General features: G+C 32.2%; 1 protein-coding gene across 1 annotated transcript in view; it reads right to left on the reverse strand.

The window, feature by feature from the left end:
- LOC118202396 (uncharacterized) overlaps positions 1-22,493 on the reverse strand; it is a 258,620-nt gene that overhangs the window by 116,230 nt on the left and 119,897 nt on the right. The window contains exon 2 of the mRNA XM_085813904.1: positions 12,687-12,791. Within this exon, the coding sequence (XP_085670030.1) occupies positions 12,687-12,791 (105 nt within the window). The remainder of the gene's footprint in view (positions 1-12,686; positions 12,792-22,493) is intronic.

Consider the following 22,493-nt stretch of genomic DNA (forward strand, 5'->3'; position numbering starts at 1 on the left):
CCCTCGCATACTTTGCCACGATCAACAGATGAAATCTAGTACGTTTCATACTGTTTCTATAAAAGTTTAACTTCGGAATTGGTATACAGGAGACAAACCGCTAATCTATCTTACTCAAAGGGTTTATTACAAACTGTATTCTCATTTTTTTTTTCTGCATTCTTTAACCCTTTCCGGCACGCTACCTTTTAAATTCAGAGTTTTGATATTAAAAAAAAAAAAAAAAAAGTAGGCAGTCTAATTAGGCCTAGAGGAGAACACAAGTAAAATTTTATGAAGATAGCACTTATCGTTTTAATTCTGTGGGTGTGCCCAAAGTGAAACACTGATTGAATAGAGCTTCGAAAAGAGTGCTGAAACGAACCTTGTTGTCAATAAACTGACCGATGAAATGTGGAGAAACAAAGAATACAGACTCTCAGTTGTCCTAGATTATCGGTAAGCCCGGTCTGGGCACACCTAGGGTTCGCCGTTTGATTTTAGGCAAGATTCCAAGGTAAAAATTTAAAACTAATATATAATAAATAGATTAGCATAAGCCAAAAAAATAACATAGAAATTTCCCTTTCAAACAATTCCTTTTATACCCTAAAAAAATCTGGAAGATTTCTTTGAAAAAATGACGGTCTTAAGAAACTAAACATGGTTAAAATATAAGGACTGGGTTTTGTTGAGCTGCCATCTACTATAAATAAAAAAGGTTCAGAGTAACCTATAGTAACCTATGAATCATTTTTATCAATTTTTCTGTGCATACAGAAGGGAATTTTTAGGTGTGTCCAGACCGGACACTTTTTTGAAAATAGTAAGGAGCAAAAAAAATAGACTTATTATATAGTTTATCTAGTACATAAATACAAAGTTGAAAGCACATAAAGTATCCGCAAAACAAAAAAGTTTGGATTAATTTAAGAAGAGAAGAAAAAATTGAATGATTGTATCTCGGTTTCATATATTATATATGTATGTATGTGTTTTATATTTCAAAATTTAAACAATTTTAGGTGAGACGAACAATGCACGAGAATATTTTAAATATTTGTTTTTTACATGAAATTCTAGGTTACTCCTTCGCGTTGTTCTGCTAATTCTCTTTCGACGTGGAATAGATATATATTTAACACTTTCCGACTTAACTATTTTCAGAGTTCCATAAAGAGTGACGCTTAGTATCTTCTTTCATGTAAACCATATCATAGTCTCGTCGAATTCTCTCGATGGAAATGTCGAATTTACTTTTCATCACCAACAAGCTCTGGAGACAATTCCTCCTCCATATGAAAAAGGCGAATCTGCGCAGATTTTGACAACTCATGAGGCGCTCCCTTCCGTCCTTCCGATTGTCAACTGCAATTTCCCTACAAAACAGATCGGTTGGGGAAATGTAAGTGAGTTATGTATTGCGGCGAGGAGACTGTCTTTGTCCTCGACGCTCAATGAAGGAAAAGGTATCCTTATCACATATTACGTCCATAACGCGATGTCCTGGCCAAAATCGAATTTGCGTTGTGACGGTGTTACTCCGATCCTTTTTGCAGGGAGATAGCCGCAAAACCCAAGATACTCGCAGAGATGCAATTTATTCATTAATGCTCCAGGCGAAGTAAATTCTGAGGTCGATGTTATTGACGAATTCCACACACACAAAAAAAAAGTTTCCGCATAGGAATTGAAATTGGAAATGGCGCTCCCTCTCCTCATAGTCGTAAAGCTCGTTTGGTAGCATTACAATGTTCAATTGCTGTTCGCACTTCCAGCAATAAAAGAATCCACCAAACAGCGCACGCAAAAAGTGTAATTTTCCTTAACTATTTTGGTAATGGTATAATTTTTTAGCTGTACTTTTCAAAAATTTCCACCAAGTGCATTCTTAAAAGATGTTCCTGTTAATGATATAAAACAAATGATAAATATTTCCATGTATGCTTTTAGGTTCTATTAATTGACGCATTCTTCTTATTTAATTGCTGCATTTGATTACTACTTAAATATTTTGTTGGTACATTCTTATGAATCCATTCCTGTTCACTGCATCATGACAAGTATTGTGAATGCATAATAATGTACACTGATTAGCCAGAACATGTGATGTAAATATGAGGATGGTGGATGACATGTGATTAAGTGTGAATGGTATAAAGATGAAAATATTTCGTGACTGAAAAAAAATTAATTATGATAAAATGGAAAACAAATTAAAAAATTTCCCCATATTGCTGAAGATAAAATAAAGTTTAAATCAATTCAATATTTTGTTGCTTTCGTAAAGTAAACAAGGCGAATACATAAGGCCATTTTTTATTCTGGTTACAAAATGTGATTATGTGTATTGCAGTTGGTTTCCCATAAAAATGCGTACTTTCTTTACCTTTAATACTCTTATTTCTTGCCACAACCCGAAAAAAAAAAAAAAAAATCTGAAATGTTTCAGATTTTAAATTACGTCCAAAGGGGCGTTTTTTAACATTTTGTGTGTTACCTTTCTTTATTAAATATCATGTTCCTCGCACTTAAACCATATGATCCAGTGCAACAGCAATATCGCAAAATAGTTTTAAAACGAGCATATCTTTAGAATTTCCGATACAGAGACTCACGCGCTGGAGATAAAAATGTTTTTTCTGCACAACGTTGTCATTGCTCGCTTTGAAATCCTTGAGTTTGTTAATCAAAAATTCGTCAAAGTTTTAAAAAATAGGACATCGATCATAAAACAAATTTCAAATTTCAAATTTGGTCTTCCACATGCTCATATTCGTTGGAGGATTACGTTATTCAAAATTCGATGACACCATGTACCGTTGTTTTATCACAATACGAGAAATATACATACATTTATGCAGATTTTTCATTATTTAATTTCTTCAAATATAATGCAGGACTCTAACATTTTGTGGCAACAGTTTGAAAAGTGAACCGACATTTATGAGTCCGACGCAAAATGCCAAAACGAAACTAATAGTCCTTCGGGATTCAAATCCCTTTGGACTAAAAATTCGCAGCACGAAATATTTAATAAATAAAACCTTCGACTTAAGACAGCTAAAAATTACACCAGACTGAAAAATTACGTATTTATACACATAGCGTATTTGTAAGGAACAGATCATTTTTAAAAACTGGAACAAAGTGTCTCAATGTTTAGATAATAGGGTTAGTATTCAGAGACCATAATATTTATATTACATTATCACGTCTTGTATACCTTGGGTAGCAAAAACTAACTAGACGTTAAGTGTAACAAAGTCTAAAGAAAGCTGTAAAAAACCCTTTATTAAGTCAGTTTAAGTTTTACAGATGGCACCGACTTGTGCTTACAAAAGCTAACATTTCTGAATTAACTCAAAAATATAACCAGCAGCTAAGAGTTAAATATAGTTAGTTTAGCCTAACGGCTTTACAGGTTACTTAACGCGCAGGCTGGCTCTGATTAGTAAAAGTCAATGTAAACAAGCCTAATGACAAGAAGTGCTCAACGCCACAGAAATCTAATATTAAATATATTTAAATATAAATTAAATTTAGCAACATGGCCTTCAGGCAGGTAAAACACGCTCTAAATTCACCTTCCAAAATCTTCCCTTAAATACCAACTTCTTTCTTCCTTTCACCCGCGCTAACTCATTTACATTCTGGCAAGAAAGCCTCAGTTAAAAGCAAGAGCGATAGGAAAGATTGCTTAAAAATAAAATTAACTGTTATGTAAACTAAATCAATCCCCACAACATATTCAAAAAAATATAATTACTGTAAACTGGTTAAATTTGAAAATGAGAACTGATACACAAAATTGTATTTAAACCAAACTGTAAATCAAGCATAGTGTATATTACAAGCTTTATTTGATAAATGAAGTAAGAAGGAACGTATATTGAACATTTAAACTGCAAAAAGATTATAACACTTCCCAAGGCGAGTGAACAAAAAGGAAATCAAGGCATGTACTTACAAGAATATGTGCATTACGTATTTCGTTAATACATTTGCAGACTCTAAATTATAGAAATATAAATTGATCATATTTCCAAACTTTGTAATTAGACTTTCAGGAACTATTTTTTTTCCTTTTACATTACGAGTTGCAAACAAATATAGGAGACCTGCAGTTTAACCTGCTGTTAAGTTATTCTTTACTAATCACCTTATTCAAAACTATCGCATGTTCAAGATCTTTGAATGGATGAAATTTTTTATGTAATTTTCTTATAATTTCCTCCCATCCTCTCGTTACATTACTGTTCATAGCTTCCTGTACTTTTGTAGCAAAGAGTAAGGAGTAAATTCTGTACAAAAATAGTACCATAATGGTCGTGGAAGTGTTTAGCAAGAAATTATCAAAAATGATTAGAGTGCGTTCTCATTAAAGAAAGAAACAGCTATTATAAGCTTAATAAAGTAAATTACAAAAGACTGAAATTCAACAATTTTTCTCTGCTGAATGATTTAGCACTGTCTAAACAAACAAATTATAAAAAAACACTAACACATAAAGAAGCATATTTCATAGATTTCTATCAGTTGTTTCAAACATTTTAGTGCAGTTTACCAACAACAAATTTTATAATATTTATAATAAATATTTAAATCAAAGTAAACTTTTTAATCTGTGCATACGAAATACGTAGAGTGAAGAATGACAATGTTATGTGCCATCTTTTGGAAACATCTAACTTTCTAAATAGCAAGCGAAACATACTTATCGTTATGTGTCAATCTAATTTGTTTGTTTAATTGTTTCTAAAATAGTTACCCGAATTAAAAATATGCTTCACAAAATATATATGCAACAAAGCTGCGCGACCATTAACGTAGTTGATGTTTTTCACCAGCATAGTAAGAATTCGCACACTTTAAAATAGTGTTAGATGCGAGACTGCTGTATCTATCATGCGTGACGATTCTAGCAATAGCACTCATAGCATTCTAACAATTGGCATCATTCAATTAATATACCTATCCTGCGAACTAAGAAACCTTTCTCCAGAATAATTCATCAAGAGATATCAACCAGAGAATATTTTTCGCGGTATCTTCCATCGGTTTCAGTAATCTCCGAATATTGAACATCTTAATCGAATACCATTGTGAACCAAGAAGCTGGCACAGTTTACCAGCATATCAGTCATCATTTGTGTTGAACGTATCTCCCTCTGCCCTCCTTCCCCGGGTGTCTGAGTGGCAGGTGAGGACAGGAACAACTCGCTGCTGTCCATAGGATAATTATCGGTTGGGCACCAAACCTCTTCAATCATCCCGCTGGAGGAGACCACGCGGTGACCCGATGGGTTGAGCATAAATATTACCTTTCAACGGAAGCGGTTATCCTACAAGGAATAGTAGCCAGATCTATCGAAAGTCCTCATGGGGTTTATTCCAGTGAGCAAACGATGATAAGATTTGACATAGTAGAAATAACTAATATCTAGCCTTTTAGAACGAATAACGTGTAAGCGGACAAAGATGATTACAGTGTACATAAGTTGACTTCGCATGGTATTGAACATGAAATAGATCTTTATCTTTTTGTTCTCTTTCGAAGTCTTACTAAGGCATCAAATAGGATTTGAATTTCTTCACTAGGTGGAAAATATTAGTAGTTATGCTTGATTAAATCAGCGGCTAATTTAGGAATTTGTTTTGTTCGGTGTGCCGTATACCTTTTTTGTTAACAATTATGAAAGTTAACTTTTAAAGCATAAATTAATTATTCAAATTTAAACAAATTATTCAAACTTGATAAAAATTTGTTTGAAATACGCTGTTCTGCTTACTTTTCCATTGTGATACAGTCAAACCTCGACAGAACGCTACTCATAGGATTTTTTAAACAGTTTATAAAGACGTTAGGTTATTACGAAGCAGGAGACATGAAAAATGAGCAAAGCCTTTGCTGGAACTCGAACCTCGAATACGTGCCGAGTATCTCTCGAATCTCTCGAATACGTGCCGAGTATGCTGACTATTATACCCCGAATAAATGCTAAAAAGGTGGGAAAAATACATTACATACTCCGCCTTTTAAAGGGGGACTGGGGATTAGGGGACCCAATTGCCAAATCCTGGTGGTGGAGAATCAGGGACAGGGAAAAGTGGACGGAGCACCAGAACTTCGTCAGTGACTTTTACAGGTACTACTGTACTGTTATTCTACGAAGGCATGCTAAGAAGGTAGGAGAAATACCTTATAAGTAGCAAATAGAGCAAAGTAGCAGCTTAACAAGTAGAGAAGTAGAAGCTAAAGTGCGCAGATATCCAATATGGAAGCTAACAAAGAGAAAGTTTTGTTTTAGGGTGCTTATTAAGATGAAGGTTTCAGATCTCGAAGTTCTGAGTTCAGGTTCGTAGCTACGCCATCGGCGTTATGCAAGCCATGTTACATAGATTGATATAGAAGTGACGCAGTCCAGCAAAGTTATTTTATGTTTTTGGAATAGAGAGGGAGAATTAACAGACTATTGCTAGTTTAAATCGCAATTTTGATTTACATTTTTTTTTATCTTACACATAAAATTAATATTGTTACGTTTTTTCTCTTCCTTTTCACGTTCGTAAGTACGGAGTTCGTGCAGATTTGGAGTGAATAACGACGAAGCACTCGATGAAGTGTCAAAACACACTTTATTGGCCAGTATTCTCAGGGCAGCTCCAAAAGCACATTTACAGTCGTCGAAGAACTGCTATAAACACGCTGAAACAATAAGCGACACAACCTTCAGGCAATCAGGTTTAAAACGGTGAAAACAGCTTCACTGAAATCCTGAAATCCGATGAGTGGGCTTCCGTCCCAGAGTATTACATAGTCCATACAGAATTGGTTACCAACTCAGTAGTTAGGTCCTTGACGAAATTAATTGCACTATGCCTTTTAGGAAGCCGAAGCTCTTACCCATCGTACATAATACATGCATACTTACTAATACATAATACAAATATAAAATATAAAACCAAAAATGTGATGCAGTTACATAATACAGATACATAAAACATTCTTGAATAAATGCTAATACATTCTTGAATAAGTTCTAAAACATAGTTGAGTTATTAAAACATTATGCAAAAGTGATTACATCTTTAGAAACTAATGTGTGTTCCCAATACCTGTACTTTATACTTATACATTATACATTTACTAATACTTGATAGACCAATAACTTGTACCATATTATTACATAACTGTATTATTACAGAAATGCATTATACTGCATGTACAAATACAAACACACTTCACTGCAAAGCACCAGAGTACAGCTCCCGACTCTGCTCGGTCGTTCTCGGAACTTTACGTGTTCTCGAGACTCTCCACGCTGCAACTCGCGATGCACTCGATGATACACCAGAGTACAGCTCCCGATTCCTCGGTTCAATAGTCCCCGGAGCTCAGCACACTCTCTCGACGATGCACTAACCGCGATACACTAAGAGACACTTTCGGTGCACTAACCAACTCGGCGCTCGGCACTCGCTGACTGACTGTCAACTCGATGGACTACGCACGAACTAACTGACTAGGCACTATTTTTACGTGTACCAGCAGAATTTTTATAGCTTCTGGCTTGTGTTCGAGAACATTTTGGGCTAAACCAGTAAGAATTCGTTCCAGAAGGTTCTCCATCCGTCCATGGCATATCGCCAATTTTGTCGACAAATAGGCGATTTCTCGCCAAATTTGGCAACTCTACCTTCCCTTGCAATTTTATGGCAACCCTAAACCTGCTTTGCGGGGAAGCTATCTTACCGCGCTTGGACATTTCGTAACAATATGTATCTAAAATTACATTAAACTCTTGTTCATCATGACAGGTTACACCTAAATAATTAACTATTACGCTCCAGAATTGCAGAAGCAGTATCAATGCCATCCATTTCATTTAAAATAATGCAATGCAAGTCAAAGATAATAACTTTTTAAACAAATATTCAAATAACATTGAAAATAATAAAATCTCTGTTCTGCATCAATCAAGTTGTTCCTTTTAAATCAGGTGTTTAAAAGAGTGAATACAATTAAAAACGACGGAAAGAAATCAGATTTTGAATAAAATAGTTCTCCACTTGGAGACGTGAACCTGGAGAGACGAATTTTGAATTTCGAATTTTATGTTTCATAGTTTATAAAATTTTAATGAATTTTTGATTAACAAATTCAACGGTTTGAAAGAGAGCAATGGCAATACTGTACTTAATAAAGTACTCCTCGTCAGACTTTCTCTCGAAAATTCTGAAGATATGCTACTTTTAATGTTTTGTGATTTTGCTGTTGAATGGAATTTTATGTGGCGTAAGTGGGAAGAACATAATATTTAATATGAAGTTCTTGGCACTTAAATCATAAAATTCAGTTCAGCAGCAATATTGCAAAATAACTTTAAATTAAGCATACCTTTAGAATTTCCTATACACAGTCTCAAGTGCTGAAGATATTTTTTTTTTTTTTTTCTGTACAGCGTTGCCATTGCTCGCTTTGAAATCCTTGAGTTTGTTAATCAAAAATTCGTTAAATTTTGCAAAATATGAAATAGATAATAAAACAAATTCCAAATTTGGGCTTTCAGATGCTGATATTCGAGTGGAAATGTATGTTATTCAAAATCGGATGGCTCTAGGCACCGTTGTTTTATCACAATGCGAGAAACATAGAAACATTTATGCAGATTCTTCCTTATTTAATTTCTTTAAATATAATACAGGGCTTGGTGGCAACAATTTGAAAAGTGAACCAATAAATATCCTGCCAAAAAATTAAAAAAAGAATAAATTCAATTAACAATTTTATTAATTCTCTATACGCTTGTTTTAGGACGAATAATACGGAATACTGATTTTAGTATTTTTAGTTTTGTTTGTGTGTTTGTTTAAAGAGTTATTTTGCTTGACTTGATTTGCATTATATTTATTTTATATCAAATGGATGGTGTTGATACTGCTTCTGCATTCTAAAGAGTAATGGTTTAAGCTTTGTTTTTGAATTGACTATGACCAAAACTCTTTCTCAGTTTATTGACTTTGTAAATTTAGTAAATTTGTATTATTATCAGATCATAAACAGACTGATCCATTTATTTATTTCGATAAAGATATACCAGAAAATGTAAATTCTTCTTTAACTTTAATTTGGCATTTTTTATTCGACTGTTTTTGTATTTTTTGCTCTTATTTAATTTTGAAACTGGACACGTTTTTCTAATTATTCTCAGTGGTTTATTGCTTTTGCAAAATGGTTTATACATCGCTTTCTCCCCCTCCGTAGTCCAGGTTGAATATAAATTAGGTTTAAATTTTGGATTTAACATATTATTTAATTTATTAATTTTATATATTTAATAATTAATTAATTTAATAGCGTAATTTAATAATTTAATATATATATATATAATTTCAATATATTAAATATATTAAATTATATAATTTATATATATATATATATATATATGTGTGTGTATGTGTGTGTAGAAATTAGAGTATAGTTGAAGTTCCGTTAATAAAAAGTACGATAGTGCAAAGAAGTTCAAAATTAGCGCCAAGTTCTGCATAATTTTAAAGGAATTTAAAAAGTCGAGATAATAAGCAGTAAGAATATCTGGATCCTACCTAGCTCTGTTTCCGAAATACCTCATAATAGAAAGGTACTTAACAATAATTAAAAGTGAACAAAAATTATGAGATCAATATAGGAAGTACAACCAGTGGGTTGTACTTCCTATACATACAATATCTTTTGTATCATTTTATCCCCATTCAAAACATAGCGCATAAATAAAAGAAAGGATGTTATTCTTTTTCAGCCTTAAATTATGTAAGAAATATAGTCTAGTAACGACCAGAGGCTGCCAGACAATCCCATGCGGGAAGTGAGTCCTCCCCTTTTCTTAGTCAACTAGCTAAGGTCACAAATTTTTTTTTTTTTTTTTTACCAAACTTCTTAATTTGTGCACATTTTCATACTTCTAAACATCTATTAGGACTATCCTCATGCATATGTTATTTGAAATTAATACACAACAATCTTATTATTCCATCGAACTCAAAAGACGCAACGTAAATTTGTCCTCAAAGAAACAGAAGGCCCTCGCTTTATTATGCTTATACTGTATGCCATGTGTAGATAACGAACGTATTATGCGAACTTCTTTTGAAAGGTTATCGAAATCTATACTGAATAAACATGATCATTACAAGAGAGATAGCCCTGAATGTTCTAAATATTTTAGTTTCAGGCTTTTTTTTCTTCTTGCCTCTTTTTAAATTATAGTTTGTGTATAATATTGGCATAATTATATCCAGCATTAAAACAGTTTTCGTTTCATTGTAAACAGATTAAAATATAATCATGTAATTTTTCACAATCGCTGAACTGCAATTAAACCAAGTTTAAATTTATTGCCTAAGTTATAAAAAAAAAGATTTATCTATTACTCATTAGAGATTAATAGATTAATAGATTAATTTATCTATTAATCTACGAGTTTGTTTTTTAGATAATATTTTAGATTAAATTTTGTATTAAAATATTAAAATCGCATTTTGTATAGCTGCATATTCAAGATAATTGCTAAAAACAAAAACGATGATTATAAAATTATGATATTTTTAACTCAATTTCTTTCATATACTCTCATCGCTTTTTATTTCAAATTCATTTCACCACAATGCAGACCACCATACGGTTACTAAGCACACACACACACACACACACACACAAAAAAAAAAAAAAAAAAAAAAAAGAATAAAAATAAAATATATATATATATATATGAAATGTTTCAAATTTTAAATCATGTCCTTAGGGGCGTTTTTTTAACGTTTTGTGCATTACCCTTATTTATTAAATATCATGTTCTTTGCACTTAAACCATAAAATTTATTTCAATAGCAAAGTCTCAAAATAATTTTAAAATGAGCATATCTTTAGAATTTCCGATACACAGTTCGACGCGTTGGAGATAAAAGGTTTTTTTCCCCCCGTAGATTGTTGCCATTGTCGCTTTTAAATCGTTGAGTTTGTTACTCAGAAATTCATTAAAGTTTTACAAAATATGAAATCGATAATAAAACTAATTCCAAGTTTCAAATTTGGGATTTCAGATGCCCATTTTTGCAGTAGGATTACGTCATTCAAAATTGGATGACTCTAGATACCATTGTTTTATCACATTGCGAGAAATATACATACATTTATGCAGATTTTACATTATTTAATTTCTTCAAATATAATGCAGGACTCTAACATTTTGTGGCAACAGTTTGAAAAGTGAACCGACATTTATAGGAGTCCGACGCAAAATGCCAAAACGAAAGTAATAGTCCTTCGGGACTCAAATCTCTTTGGACTAATAAATAAATAAAATTGTAACATCTTGCGTTTTAATCTATATATAGAGAGAAAAATGTATATGAATGATCTTGCTAAACAGCCTCTTATAACTGATATACAGAATTTTTGTTAGCTTCACATTAAATTTAATAAAAATATATCAACGATTGTTTTACAATATTGTTGTTATAGAGAAGGTTCGTAAAAATGTGTTTCAGATGTTAAATGTGCATAGTTTATAAAAGTTGATAAATTTGCTTGATGAAATTATAATTTATTTACCTAGAAGTTAAACATTTTAATTCTCTGATCGACACAGATCTCTGATTCGCTAAGAAAGCTCAAATTTCTTAAAACTGCCATGAGAGAGAAGTATTTTCTTGGCTTTAATGCCCCTGGTACTTTATACGTAGACTTACGCACTTTCAATACATTGCCTTAATTCCTTGGGCATATTTCAACGCACACACACACACACACACACATATATATATATATATACTTTCAAAAAGCCATGACAAAAAAAATATTCTATGCAGTATATATGCAGAAAAACGCACGTATATATACTTTCAAAAAGAAATCACAAAAAAGTATTCTATGCTGTATATATACGGCCCTGTCAGTCTTAATTTTAGATCAATAATTAAGAGTTAACTTTTTATGTTATTTTAATGCTAGCTAACTTTCGATTATGTGATATTTATCTCAGTGAAATAGCTTTCATCTTTCTTGTATTTAGATTTTGCAAAGAAATTGATTCCTTTGAAAGGTATTTATTCACAATGGAAGATTTACTATTTAAAATTTTCCCCATTATAATCGTCTGAAGATACCTGTTTCGTTCATTTAAAGCTTAAATTATTTCCATTTTCATCCATTCTTCTTTTGTTCTCAGATTTTTAAAAAAAAAAGGTACATTTCGTAATTTTAATGTAAACGTAAATTATCTGACGTAGGAAACAAGGAACTTTTCCTTATGTCTGTGTTTTATAAAAGATTTTAGAAATAATATGATTATCATCTCAAAATTCTCAGTTTATTCTCTTCTTTCTAAACTGCTTCATACTAATAATGTCATCTATCATTTATAATGTAGTTAATTATTAATACAGTATTAACGTAATTGTAATATTTCCAAACTGACACTCTTTTATAGCTCTAGTTTGAGTTATGAATTTTAATCCTTGTTAAAATTCCTTGCGTATTTCTACATTCAGTTCAAATAAATAAATATGTAAAATATTTATAACAGATTAAAAAAATTAATTCTTTTCTGAAGTAAATATTTTTTGTACAGTGCTTCATCTAGCTTCTAGACTCTTTCTCTTCATAAATTCAGGATAATGGAAAAGATATAATTATAATTACTTACTCCTTGGTTCACGTGGACCATCAACTGTCACTTTAATAGCTTTGACGTACGTGGCAACTTGAGGTGGGGTTGTGCTTAGTGTGATGGTCAGCGTAAAACTTTTACCTGGAAGAGAATAAAAAAGACCTTTTATTTCTCATAAGTTATTCCAAGTTATTTTGACTTGTTAAGAACATTTCATAATAAAAAAACCTCATAAATTTCATTAATTACCAGTCACCAATTTATTGCGATTGTCAAAACAGTTTTTAAATTTAGGAATTTCACAGAACTTTTTATCTTTACGCTACTTCTCCGGGTAAATTAGTAAATTAAAAAAGTATCAAAACTGTATTATGATTTATGCAGTGCTGAAAAAACCGCCTGAAAAAGAGATGCACTTCTAAATTGACTTAGCAGTCTTGTGTCAAAGGTAAAATGTAAAAGTTTCTGCAGTTTGATATGAAATATTTTTCGGTTTGTCCAGTTTTTGAGAATATAGTGCATATTTTTGCATATTAGTGTATTATCATTGCTTTTACACCATTTAATGATCTTTCTTGTAAATCGTCTAATCAAGCTCATACGTATGAGACCCCGTTATATGAGATCCTTCTTTGTATAATCTAATAAAACTTCAAGTATACAGCTCTATCTTATATTCGAGTCAATATGCTAATTTGTTTAAGTATTTAATAACATCAATGTATATTCACTGTTATTACATTAAAATGTATATTAATCTCAAATTAATCAGTTTCATTTATTATAGTTAAAACATGAGAAGGAAATATGTCTAAAGAGAAATGCTTTCGTGGAAAATTTTACAAGGGAGACAGGCTCATATTCCAATTGCACACGGTGTAAAGCATGGACACATTATACTGACAGCCAACTGAATGATCGCTGAGCAAAGGATGAATTAATAGTGTTCAAAGATTCCATCCGCTTTGCCATTTATAAAGACTGAATAGACAATTCAAGATATGAATTTTGGAACAATTACTGATGTTCCGGGTATTATGCCTTGTTACAGCAACATGTTTTAAAAATTACAATTTCAAAACAGCATTTATGGCTGGCGAAGCTATTTATTGGCGTTTTCAGGTACAACTGTTATGCAAAGACGAATCATGCGCAGTTCAGTGTTTGGAAAGAGAAATGATATATGCAGTTGGATATTATGATGTTTGTAGTACATGATCAGCAGTAGGAATAATCATAATCTGTATAATTTTTGTCCAGTTCTGCCAATTGCGCAATTTTCCTTTCAACTTCAGTACACATCCTCCAACATATCATTCTTTCGACTACCTTCTCTCCAAATTTGCTGATTTCAGTTCACTCATATGAAAATGAGTGTTACCTCGATTCGTAGGATTCTAAGGAAAGACATAATAATACTAACAGATATTTACCATTTAATATATTAAGCTTTTATTGAAATATTCAGGTGATAATTTTGCATTATTACGAATATTAAACGCTCAGATGAATATTTTAACAAAATATGTGATACACGAAAATATTTGCATACTATGTCATTTTCGAATAGTTTAGAATATATTCTCAATAACGTAATGTATTTCGGATTGAAGAGAAATAAGAACGAAGTTCAAAACTGAGAAGTTTGATTTATTCATACGAAAGCTCGTGCAGCTGCTATAGTTGCAAGCTGCTGTTTAGACTCGCACTTAACATTAAACAAAATGAAATAAATAAGATATAAATAAATGACTGAATGAATAAAACTACTAAAGCCTAACCCATGCACTACAGATAACATCGTTTAAAATGGTTGTTATCATTAATAACAACGTTAAAATATCATTAAATTAAGCCAGTAGGAAATTTTAAATAGTATACGGACAGAGCACATAGCAGCAAATACTACGCTTACCTGTAGTATTAGCTCAGATTTAAACAGTAGCATTGGAAATTTTTGATACTTAAACACATTAATGAACATTTTGCCAAACTATTTATTTATATTGTTACTGACACCTATAACAATCGAAATCAAATACGACACGCAGCATTAAATAAAAATTAAGTATTTATTCACCAAATTTTGGATAGACATTTCAATAATATAGCGTACCTATTAACAGAACTTGTAATTCTGTTGACATGCAACTTAATTTCAAATCATTAAAAACCGTAAATTCTGTCTGATTGCTAGTCGCATAAGTAAGTTCAAATTAGACAAATGCCTATTAGTTTAGCTCTTCGTGAACGGCATGTGCTTCATAAACAGCATTATTGACATATTTTCGTTAAGGATAGATGTTTATCACCTCATGCTTTGAGATTTTTCTCAAAACGATATTTAGTCAATTGTTATTATAAGAGTAGAAAACGAGGACAGATTACCATCGTAAAGCAGAATCTTTGCAATTCGAATTTGTAATTCAGATTATAAAAGTTCGCTACTCTTAATCGAACAAATTGTATCATTTAAATTTTCAGTTGGCTATAACGCTGTCACGTATTTCAATGGAGTGTACTCATAATCGAATTTTAACCATTCCTAATAAGCAATAATGGTATCCTAAACATAGACCAGCATGTCCAATATTTTGTAAGTATAATTGTCTTAACGATTAGAAATGTATGTTTTGTAGAAAGATCCAATACCGTTAAAAACTAGTAAAAGAAATAGCAGCAATTCTATAACATTACCCGCGGGGCTATGTAAGCATTCATGTTTCAAAAGATAAAAAAGAACTATCTCGAGGGTACGCAAAAAATATTGAGCGACTTTGCATTTATGGATGCGCTGGGATCTAAAATAGAAAGATTTGTATATATGAAAAGAAATGACGAAAGAGAGCCGCGCATGAACAAGACACATCTTCGAAAAATGCTAAATTCTACATTACCAGGAAAAAAATTGCAAAAACGACTGAACGCGGTCATTATTTCGAACCCCCTGGGATGTGGAGAAACTAGTTTTTAAAATAAAATGCGCATACATGCGTTTGCACGATGTACATATTCTGCTCCCTGCAAATTAATGAAATAAGCAAAAGCGAAATATTTTCAAAATAATAATTTCTTCGATACACGAGACCATGTCATTTAAAAACTTATTAGCACTGGAATATATCAACATAAAAAAATGTTTATTCCAAAATCAGAAATATTAGCATAATGAGAAAGTTAAAGTCGAAAATGAGGAAGTCGCTATAAAAAAAGGTAAAGCTAATTAAGATAGAAACAAGAAGATTCAACCTTTTGAACTAAATTTGGGGCTAATTATTCACATTCGCGACAATTTTATTAAAAAGTGGTAATATACCAAGACTCTCGAATATGAATATTCACTTTTTCAATGAGTTTTTTCAACTCCCAAAGAAATTGAGTCGGGACCGAAAAAAGGGAGATTTAGCATTTCCATCGCAAAAGGAAAACTAGTTTTCTCATCGCCAGTTGAAAATAGCAATTTTTTTATCTGTCCCTGACGCATTCGTTTTTATGAATATTCAAAATAACGAGGACGAAATTTAAATCGTAAATGCTACCAAAGCAGGACGATATAATTAATGAAAAGTGTGAACAGCCGACGCCTGCATTAAGGTTCTTAATTCCCATCCTTAATGGATTTGGCTGAATTTTATCCGAGTAAATCTCGGTTGCAAGTGAGTTGTTTAAAATGGCTGAAGTCAGACACTAAAAGAATCGTAAATGTGCAGTTTTATGGAACTATACCGGATTCAAAACAGAACAAATAGACGCTGCAATGTTATTTTTTAAATTAAAATGCTCTTCCTCTTTCCCGTTACACTTAGAAACACCCAAAATATTGACATTTGTATCAGTATCTGTTGTGACTGGTTAATAAAAAGAATTTTTTTCTATAAGCAATTAAATATAATTATTCTTAATTTAGGTTTTTTTCCTTTGAACTCGGAAATTATTTTCATACTTTCTCCCCGTAAACCCATTACGATTAGAAATGTTTGCGAAATTTTAATTCAATGCTTCTAGCAGGTAAAATAATGTAATCGCAAATTGCACCTACATAAAATAAAGAATTATTGTACCTATCACTTATGTGTACATAAATTAGTCGTTTTTGTACATTCCATTTCTATATTACACTGGTATTTTGTTTCACAGTGAAGAAATGTTTTGTGTCAGATTTTTTGTCACGTATTCATGGATTCATTTTATTATTAGTATGGCGGTACAGCACCCAAAATCATCGCCTAACATGTTTCATTTCAGAATTTTTGACAGCATTTTATTGTGAATTTTATATCTCTGTGAAAAATCTATTCTTACGTATCGCTCAGCTACTACTAAAAAATTTAGGTAGGACAGCAGAAAGGATATTTTGTAACATACGTAACAAAAAAAAGAGACAAGAAGTTTTGAACATCATTCATTGCTCATGCGAGGATACTAAAATCAGTACCATAAACGTTCTAGCAAATCCATTCGAAAATTGTCCATGCTTGCCACTGCAAAGTATTGAGGAGTCAATAAAGGTATCTTCCTCCATTTTCTTAGTTTGGACCTACAAAGTTATAAGATATTTCTCCCGCCTTAGCATATTGTCAAGGTCTAAGCTCGGCGAGAGGTATTCCAGATGTCCGAGTCCCGGCGAGAGCACTGCTCATTTTTTATCTCTCCCTCTTAAATAACCTAATGTCTCTGATCTCTGCAGTGGCGCCCAAACTAAAAAAGGTGGTGGATAATGATTCTCCACCACCAGGATTTGGCGATTGGCTTCCCTAATCCCCATTCGCCCTTTACAACGAGGAGTATATGAGGTATTTTTCTTGCGTTCTTAGCATGCCTTCGGGGTGTAATGGTCAGCACGCTCGGCGCATATTAGAAAGGTCTGAGGTTCGAGTCCCGGTGAGGGCATTTCTCCTTTTTAACGTCTCTTAGCATAAAAAAACCTAATATCTCTGTAAAGTATTCCTTCTTTGAATATAGGAGTATCTTCTTTGAATCTTAGCAATTTTTTACACAATATTGATATCTCGATGACAGAGTTTTTTCTAAGATTTTTAACAAATGCAAATAAATATGGAAGCACATAAGTAGTATCTCATTCAAATCGACTAATGGAACATATTGGGTTTTGTATTTCCTGATTCGGAATTGTTTTTTTATTTCGTAATCATAATTCATATAATATTTCCAAGTAGGTTTTCTATATACATACAAAATAACAAAGTTTTGAAGTCCTATTGGACGCCCTTTAACAAGCCTATTACTTTCAGTCACGCGATAGAAAATAACGCGCATTTATTTTAAGAATCCAGATATGCCTAGATATTACCTTAGGTCTCATTAAAATAAAAAAGACATGCAATATAAGACATAAGTTAAGACATAAGTTGCATGTCGAGTTAATTTAGATGTAGCACTTGTCTAATGCCCACCTCTACACAAAATACAGGCAAATAATGTGAATGCAATTCAAAAATGTCCTTTAGAATCGAACTATTCAAACTTCCTCCGAAAATATAAACAATCAACCACAAAATTCCAACAAAACTATGCAAGCTTATCTTTTACTCTTCTTCCGAGCTTCACCTTTAAAAAGAAACGTTCCTGTTAAATCCATAACGAGAAGGCTATTAAATACCATAATAACAATCATAATAGCATTTAATATCGTCAAAACTGTTTTTAACCGCTTCACTGATCACACAGAAGATTAAACTGTCTTTTCGTTCCACAGATAATTAGGTTTGATCACTTATCACTTTGCCACATCGAATGACAAGATATATTGACCAACAAGATAGTCCCATCTTTTATGTGCCTTCTGTGCCTGACGAAGATTTAGATGAAGATCTCACTATGTATTCTGAGAACAAAGCACTCAAATCATTGCAAAGATTTGCAGTAAATTTGATAATGATTTTATAAGTAATTTGATGTAGCACAATAGAAAACAGTTTTTTACTGAAACAAGCTGCCTCATGGTGCATTTAAGCTTTCCTGAGAGATCTTTTCTATACAATCAATAATTATACGAAACATACAGATTTAAGCACCAGAGTACTCAATATTACTTATACAGATTTTAAAGGTAATTGCAGTTCACGCCAAAAAATTATATTTATATAGGAACTTATGTACAGAAGAAACCAGAACTCGTCATAGAGGAAGCTATATGTTTCCATAATAGACTTCGCAATTTTTGCAAATGTACGCCAATAAATCTATCTACTATGTTTTTATTTCTAATGGCAGATTACAAAGACAGAACAAGCAAAGATGAAAGACAACAGCAAAACTAAAAAAAGAAAGCGTTCACAGATAATCTGTAAATCTATTTTGTGTCTCGCCTCCCAGTATCCCAGTAGCAAATCAAGCAGTATAACTAACTATTCATGTAATATTACAAACATTAAAAATTGCCTTTGTATTCCCTAAGGCAATATCAGTTACAGCAAAAACATATTTAACAGCAACCTTTTTTTTTATTGATAATCATCGAATGACAAGAAGTGTAACGTAGACTATAAGCATTTAAAAATGAAATCACATTATACTTATTTATTACAAATATATTTTTGCAATGGACTTGGATATAATCTTGCAATGGATCGTTAGGTTATTTTGAAGCAGGAGACGTGAAAATTGTGCAATGTCCTCAATGCCCTGGTCAGGACTCGATTTCTTTGGTTGAGTAGAGTATGCTAAAGTACTCAAGGGCTATCTGCCTAAGCAGAGGGGTGCCTTTGTGGAGGACTTTCTGAGGGAAACTGGCTCGTACACACGTTACAAATAACGAATGCAACTAATTATTTTAGCAAATGTTAACTAACTATTTTTAGCAAATGTTAACTAACAAATGTTATCAAATGTTAACTAAAACATTTGCTAAAAAATTTTAGCAAATGTTAACTTAACTTAAAAACACTGCGATTCAGCCCCTGTGGTCTTTTATCGTTACTTTTTACACTTTTTTGCATGACATTAATCTTGACTACTGGCTATAAATACATGTCGTAAAATTTTATTGAATATAATTATGAAATAGAACTCCAGCAGTTTTGCGTAAAGCATTATCACATTTAGCTACTTAGCTTAAATGAAAAAGAAAGTGCAGCACTGGAAAAGGGAAAACTTGTCAAGGTTTCGGTAATCTTCCCTTCAGTGAGAAAAGCCAAATAAGTAACAAAAACGGATATTAATACTCATTTTGCATCCAATATTAACAACAGCGTAAATAGGTATATGCAAGGTAGGCTGTCGCCTAGAATCCCGAAACTTAATGGAGGCCTTTAGACGTTGTACAGAACTAACATATTTAACCTTTAAAAATAAAAAATCTGAAAGTTTTCAGATTTTAACGGTCGCCGTAAAGGGTTTGTTAAAATATTTTGCTCTCTCGCTGAGCTCTCAGTTTACCAGTCTGCTATTACACTTATTCCTACTAACTTATTATTTTTTTTTCTTTTTAGCTTAAATATTAAGCATCATTTTCTTCGCACTTACGCCATTTGCAATAATATATGTGTTATATATAGGAACAATAAGTTTGTGGTGGAAATGCTTATGAGAGAAAATAGTTCCGCAAAGAGGTTGGTTGCAGTCATTGCAGGTGTGCACAAGAATGTTATTCTAGGGTTCCGAGAAAATGGGGAAATCATTTGGAATACGAATATACTTCCGAACCGAATAAATTCACGGAATTAGGAGTCAATTTTTTCCTTTTCTGTAGTCCCTTGAAGCCGTGATTTTTAAGTGAAGATCGAAGGTTTTAGTAAGTAGCATCTGCTTTAGCTGAAATACTGTTGCTAGTGTTCTTTTGAGTAGTAAATATGGCTCCTGCCAAACGAAACATACATGATCCTGGTTTCAAATGCAAAGTCATTCAATTTGTGAAGGAAAATTAAAATTGTAGTAAGAATGTTTGGTATTAGTGAAAGTTCCATACGTGAGTGGAAGAAAAGTGATATCACAATAATTAATATGCCAAAGAATTAGTTTTCTTTGCGAAAAGGAGTAAAGAAATGGCTTATCCTAGACGAAAATGTTGCGAATTGGGTCCTAGAAAATTGTTAGAATAGTCAGTAACAGCATTTAGGTACATGTAGAAATCAAATTTTTGTATGCTCAACTTTCCCTTATTTTTAAACCTACCATGTTTATATCCGCCGTATAATAAGCACTCGTGAATTTCAATCTAATGTTTTATACTTAAAGTGCGCGTTATACGCCGGAATATACGGTAAGTCTCAAAATGTATAAATAACTTTAAAGTTGGATTTATTCTCGACATTTTAATTCTCATATTCTCCTTTCCGAGGAATTTATACCGTAGCGAGTTTCACGCGTTTGCTTATTCCATTCGTTTGAGCCTCAGGGGCTTGCTAGTATTAAAGAAATTACTGTTAGCGGGACTTAAATTCGTCTACAGCCCCTGTTAGAGCTTAATTGCAGTACTTTGCGGTTTTTAAGAACAGTCTTGATCTCATCCAGAGTGCATTAGTCTTAAATGAAATTATCTCCAGCATTTTTTGTTGTATATTTATTAGGAAATGTCATCAGATAATTTTTTTTTATTCATAGAATATTTGTTTTGGTATTTATGCTACCGCTAAACCTCGAAAGTCGTTAATGTGAACATTGCTTAGCTAATCTAGAGATTAACTGAACATTGCCTAGTTAATCTAGAGATTACGTGATCCGTTAAAGTGCTGAATCAAGACTTTTTCGCATATCGGAAAATAAATAAATAACATTATGTTAATTTCCTTCATTGTAATACTATTTTAAACCGTTTCGTTCTTTGTATTAATTTTTTAATTGATTGATAGATTGAGTTCGTCAACTAATTTGTAAATCGTATTCACTTGATTTTTTAGATATCGAAAAATAAATAAATAATATTATTCTAATTTAAACCTACAGAAACGTTGCTGTTTTTCCAGCAAAGATCTTATTTTCACTTTAACGAGTGCCTAGTAAGTAATGTGCAGATTATCTAGGTAATTTACAGATTACCGAGGTAATTTGAGAAATGAAACAATTTTCCGCACTTTAACGGATCATGTAATCGCAAAGCGCACATTGAGTTCATCAATGTTAAATTCGCTTACTGCGCATCTCCAGAATAGAATTTGGTGCAATTACAACTTTGGCACAATTTTAAAACAAGATAAATACGGTATATTGTTGATATTGTGTTATCTGGGGGGTAAACATTTCGGGGTTTTAAAACTTTTAGGTTGCAAGTTGCTTCATTACATAGAGTGTAACTATCGATTGTACACTAAGCAAATATCATTTTAAGAATGATTACAAAACAGGAAACATTACAAGATATATTAGCTGAATGCTTATTGATAATAAGATATATTAGCTGAATGCTTATTGATAATAAGATATATTAGCTGAATGCTTATTGATAATAAGATATATTAGCTGAATGCTTATTGATAATACTTCTGAGGAAAAGCGATTGAGTATTTAACATACGTTCCACTCCTATATAATTTAACAAATTAGGGAATAAATCCAGTTTAAATTGCTAAATTAAAATCAAATACCTGATATTAAATGTAATGTTTATAAACAAAATAAACCAAAATGAAATGAAACAGAAGTACATGCAATAAACACACAAAAATGTTCGTAGTATTTCAGTTGTTAAACAGTAAAACCAACATGACTATCAGGCTTGTGTAGGGTTGCTTACGCTTAGTCGCCAGTATTTTCTCCCATGCTAACGGTACACCATTGAATATGCGCAGTAAGCGAAATTCTTTAACATTGATCAACTCAAAGTTCGGTTTGCCATTAGGCTAACAGATCACCCTAGTTAATCTGCAGATTAGCTAGGTAAACTGC

The sequence above is a fragment of the Stegodyphus dumicola genome, chromosome 3 (genome assembly GCF_044657685.1).
Source record: "Stegodyphus dumicola isolate Sdum_Otavi_A_Nest chromosome 3, ASM4465768v1".
NCBI classification, from domain to species: Eukaryota; Metazoa; Arthropoda; class Arachnida; order Araneae; family Eresidae; genus Stegodyphus; species Stegodyphus dumicola.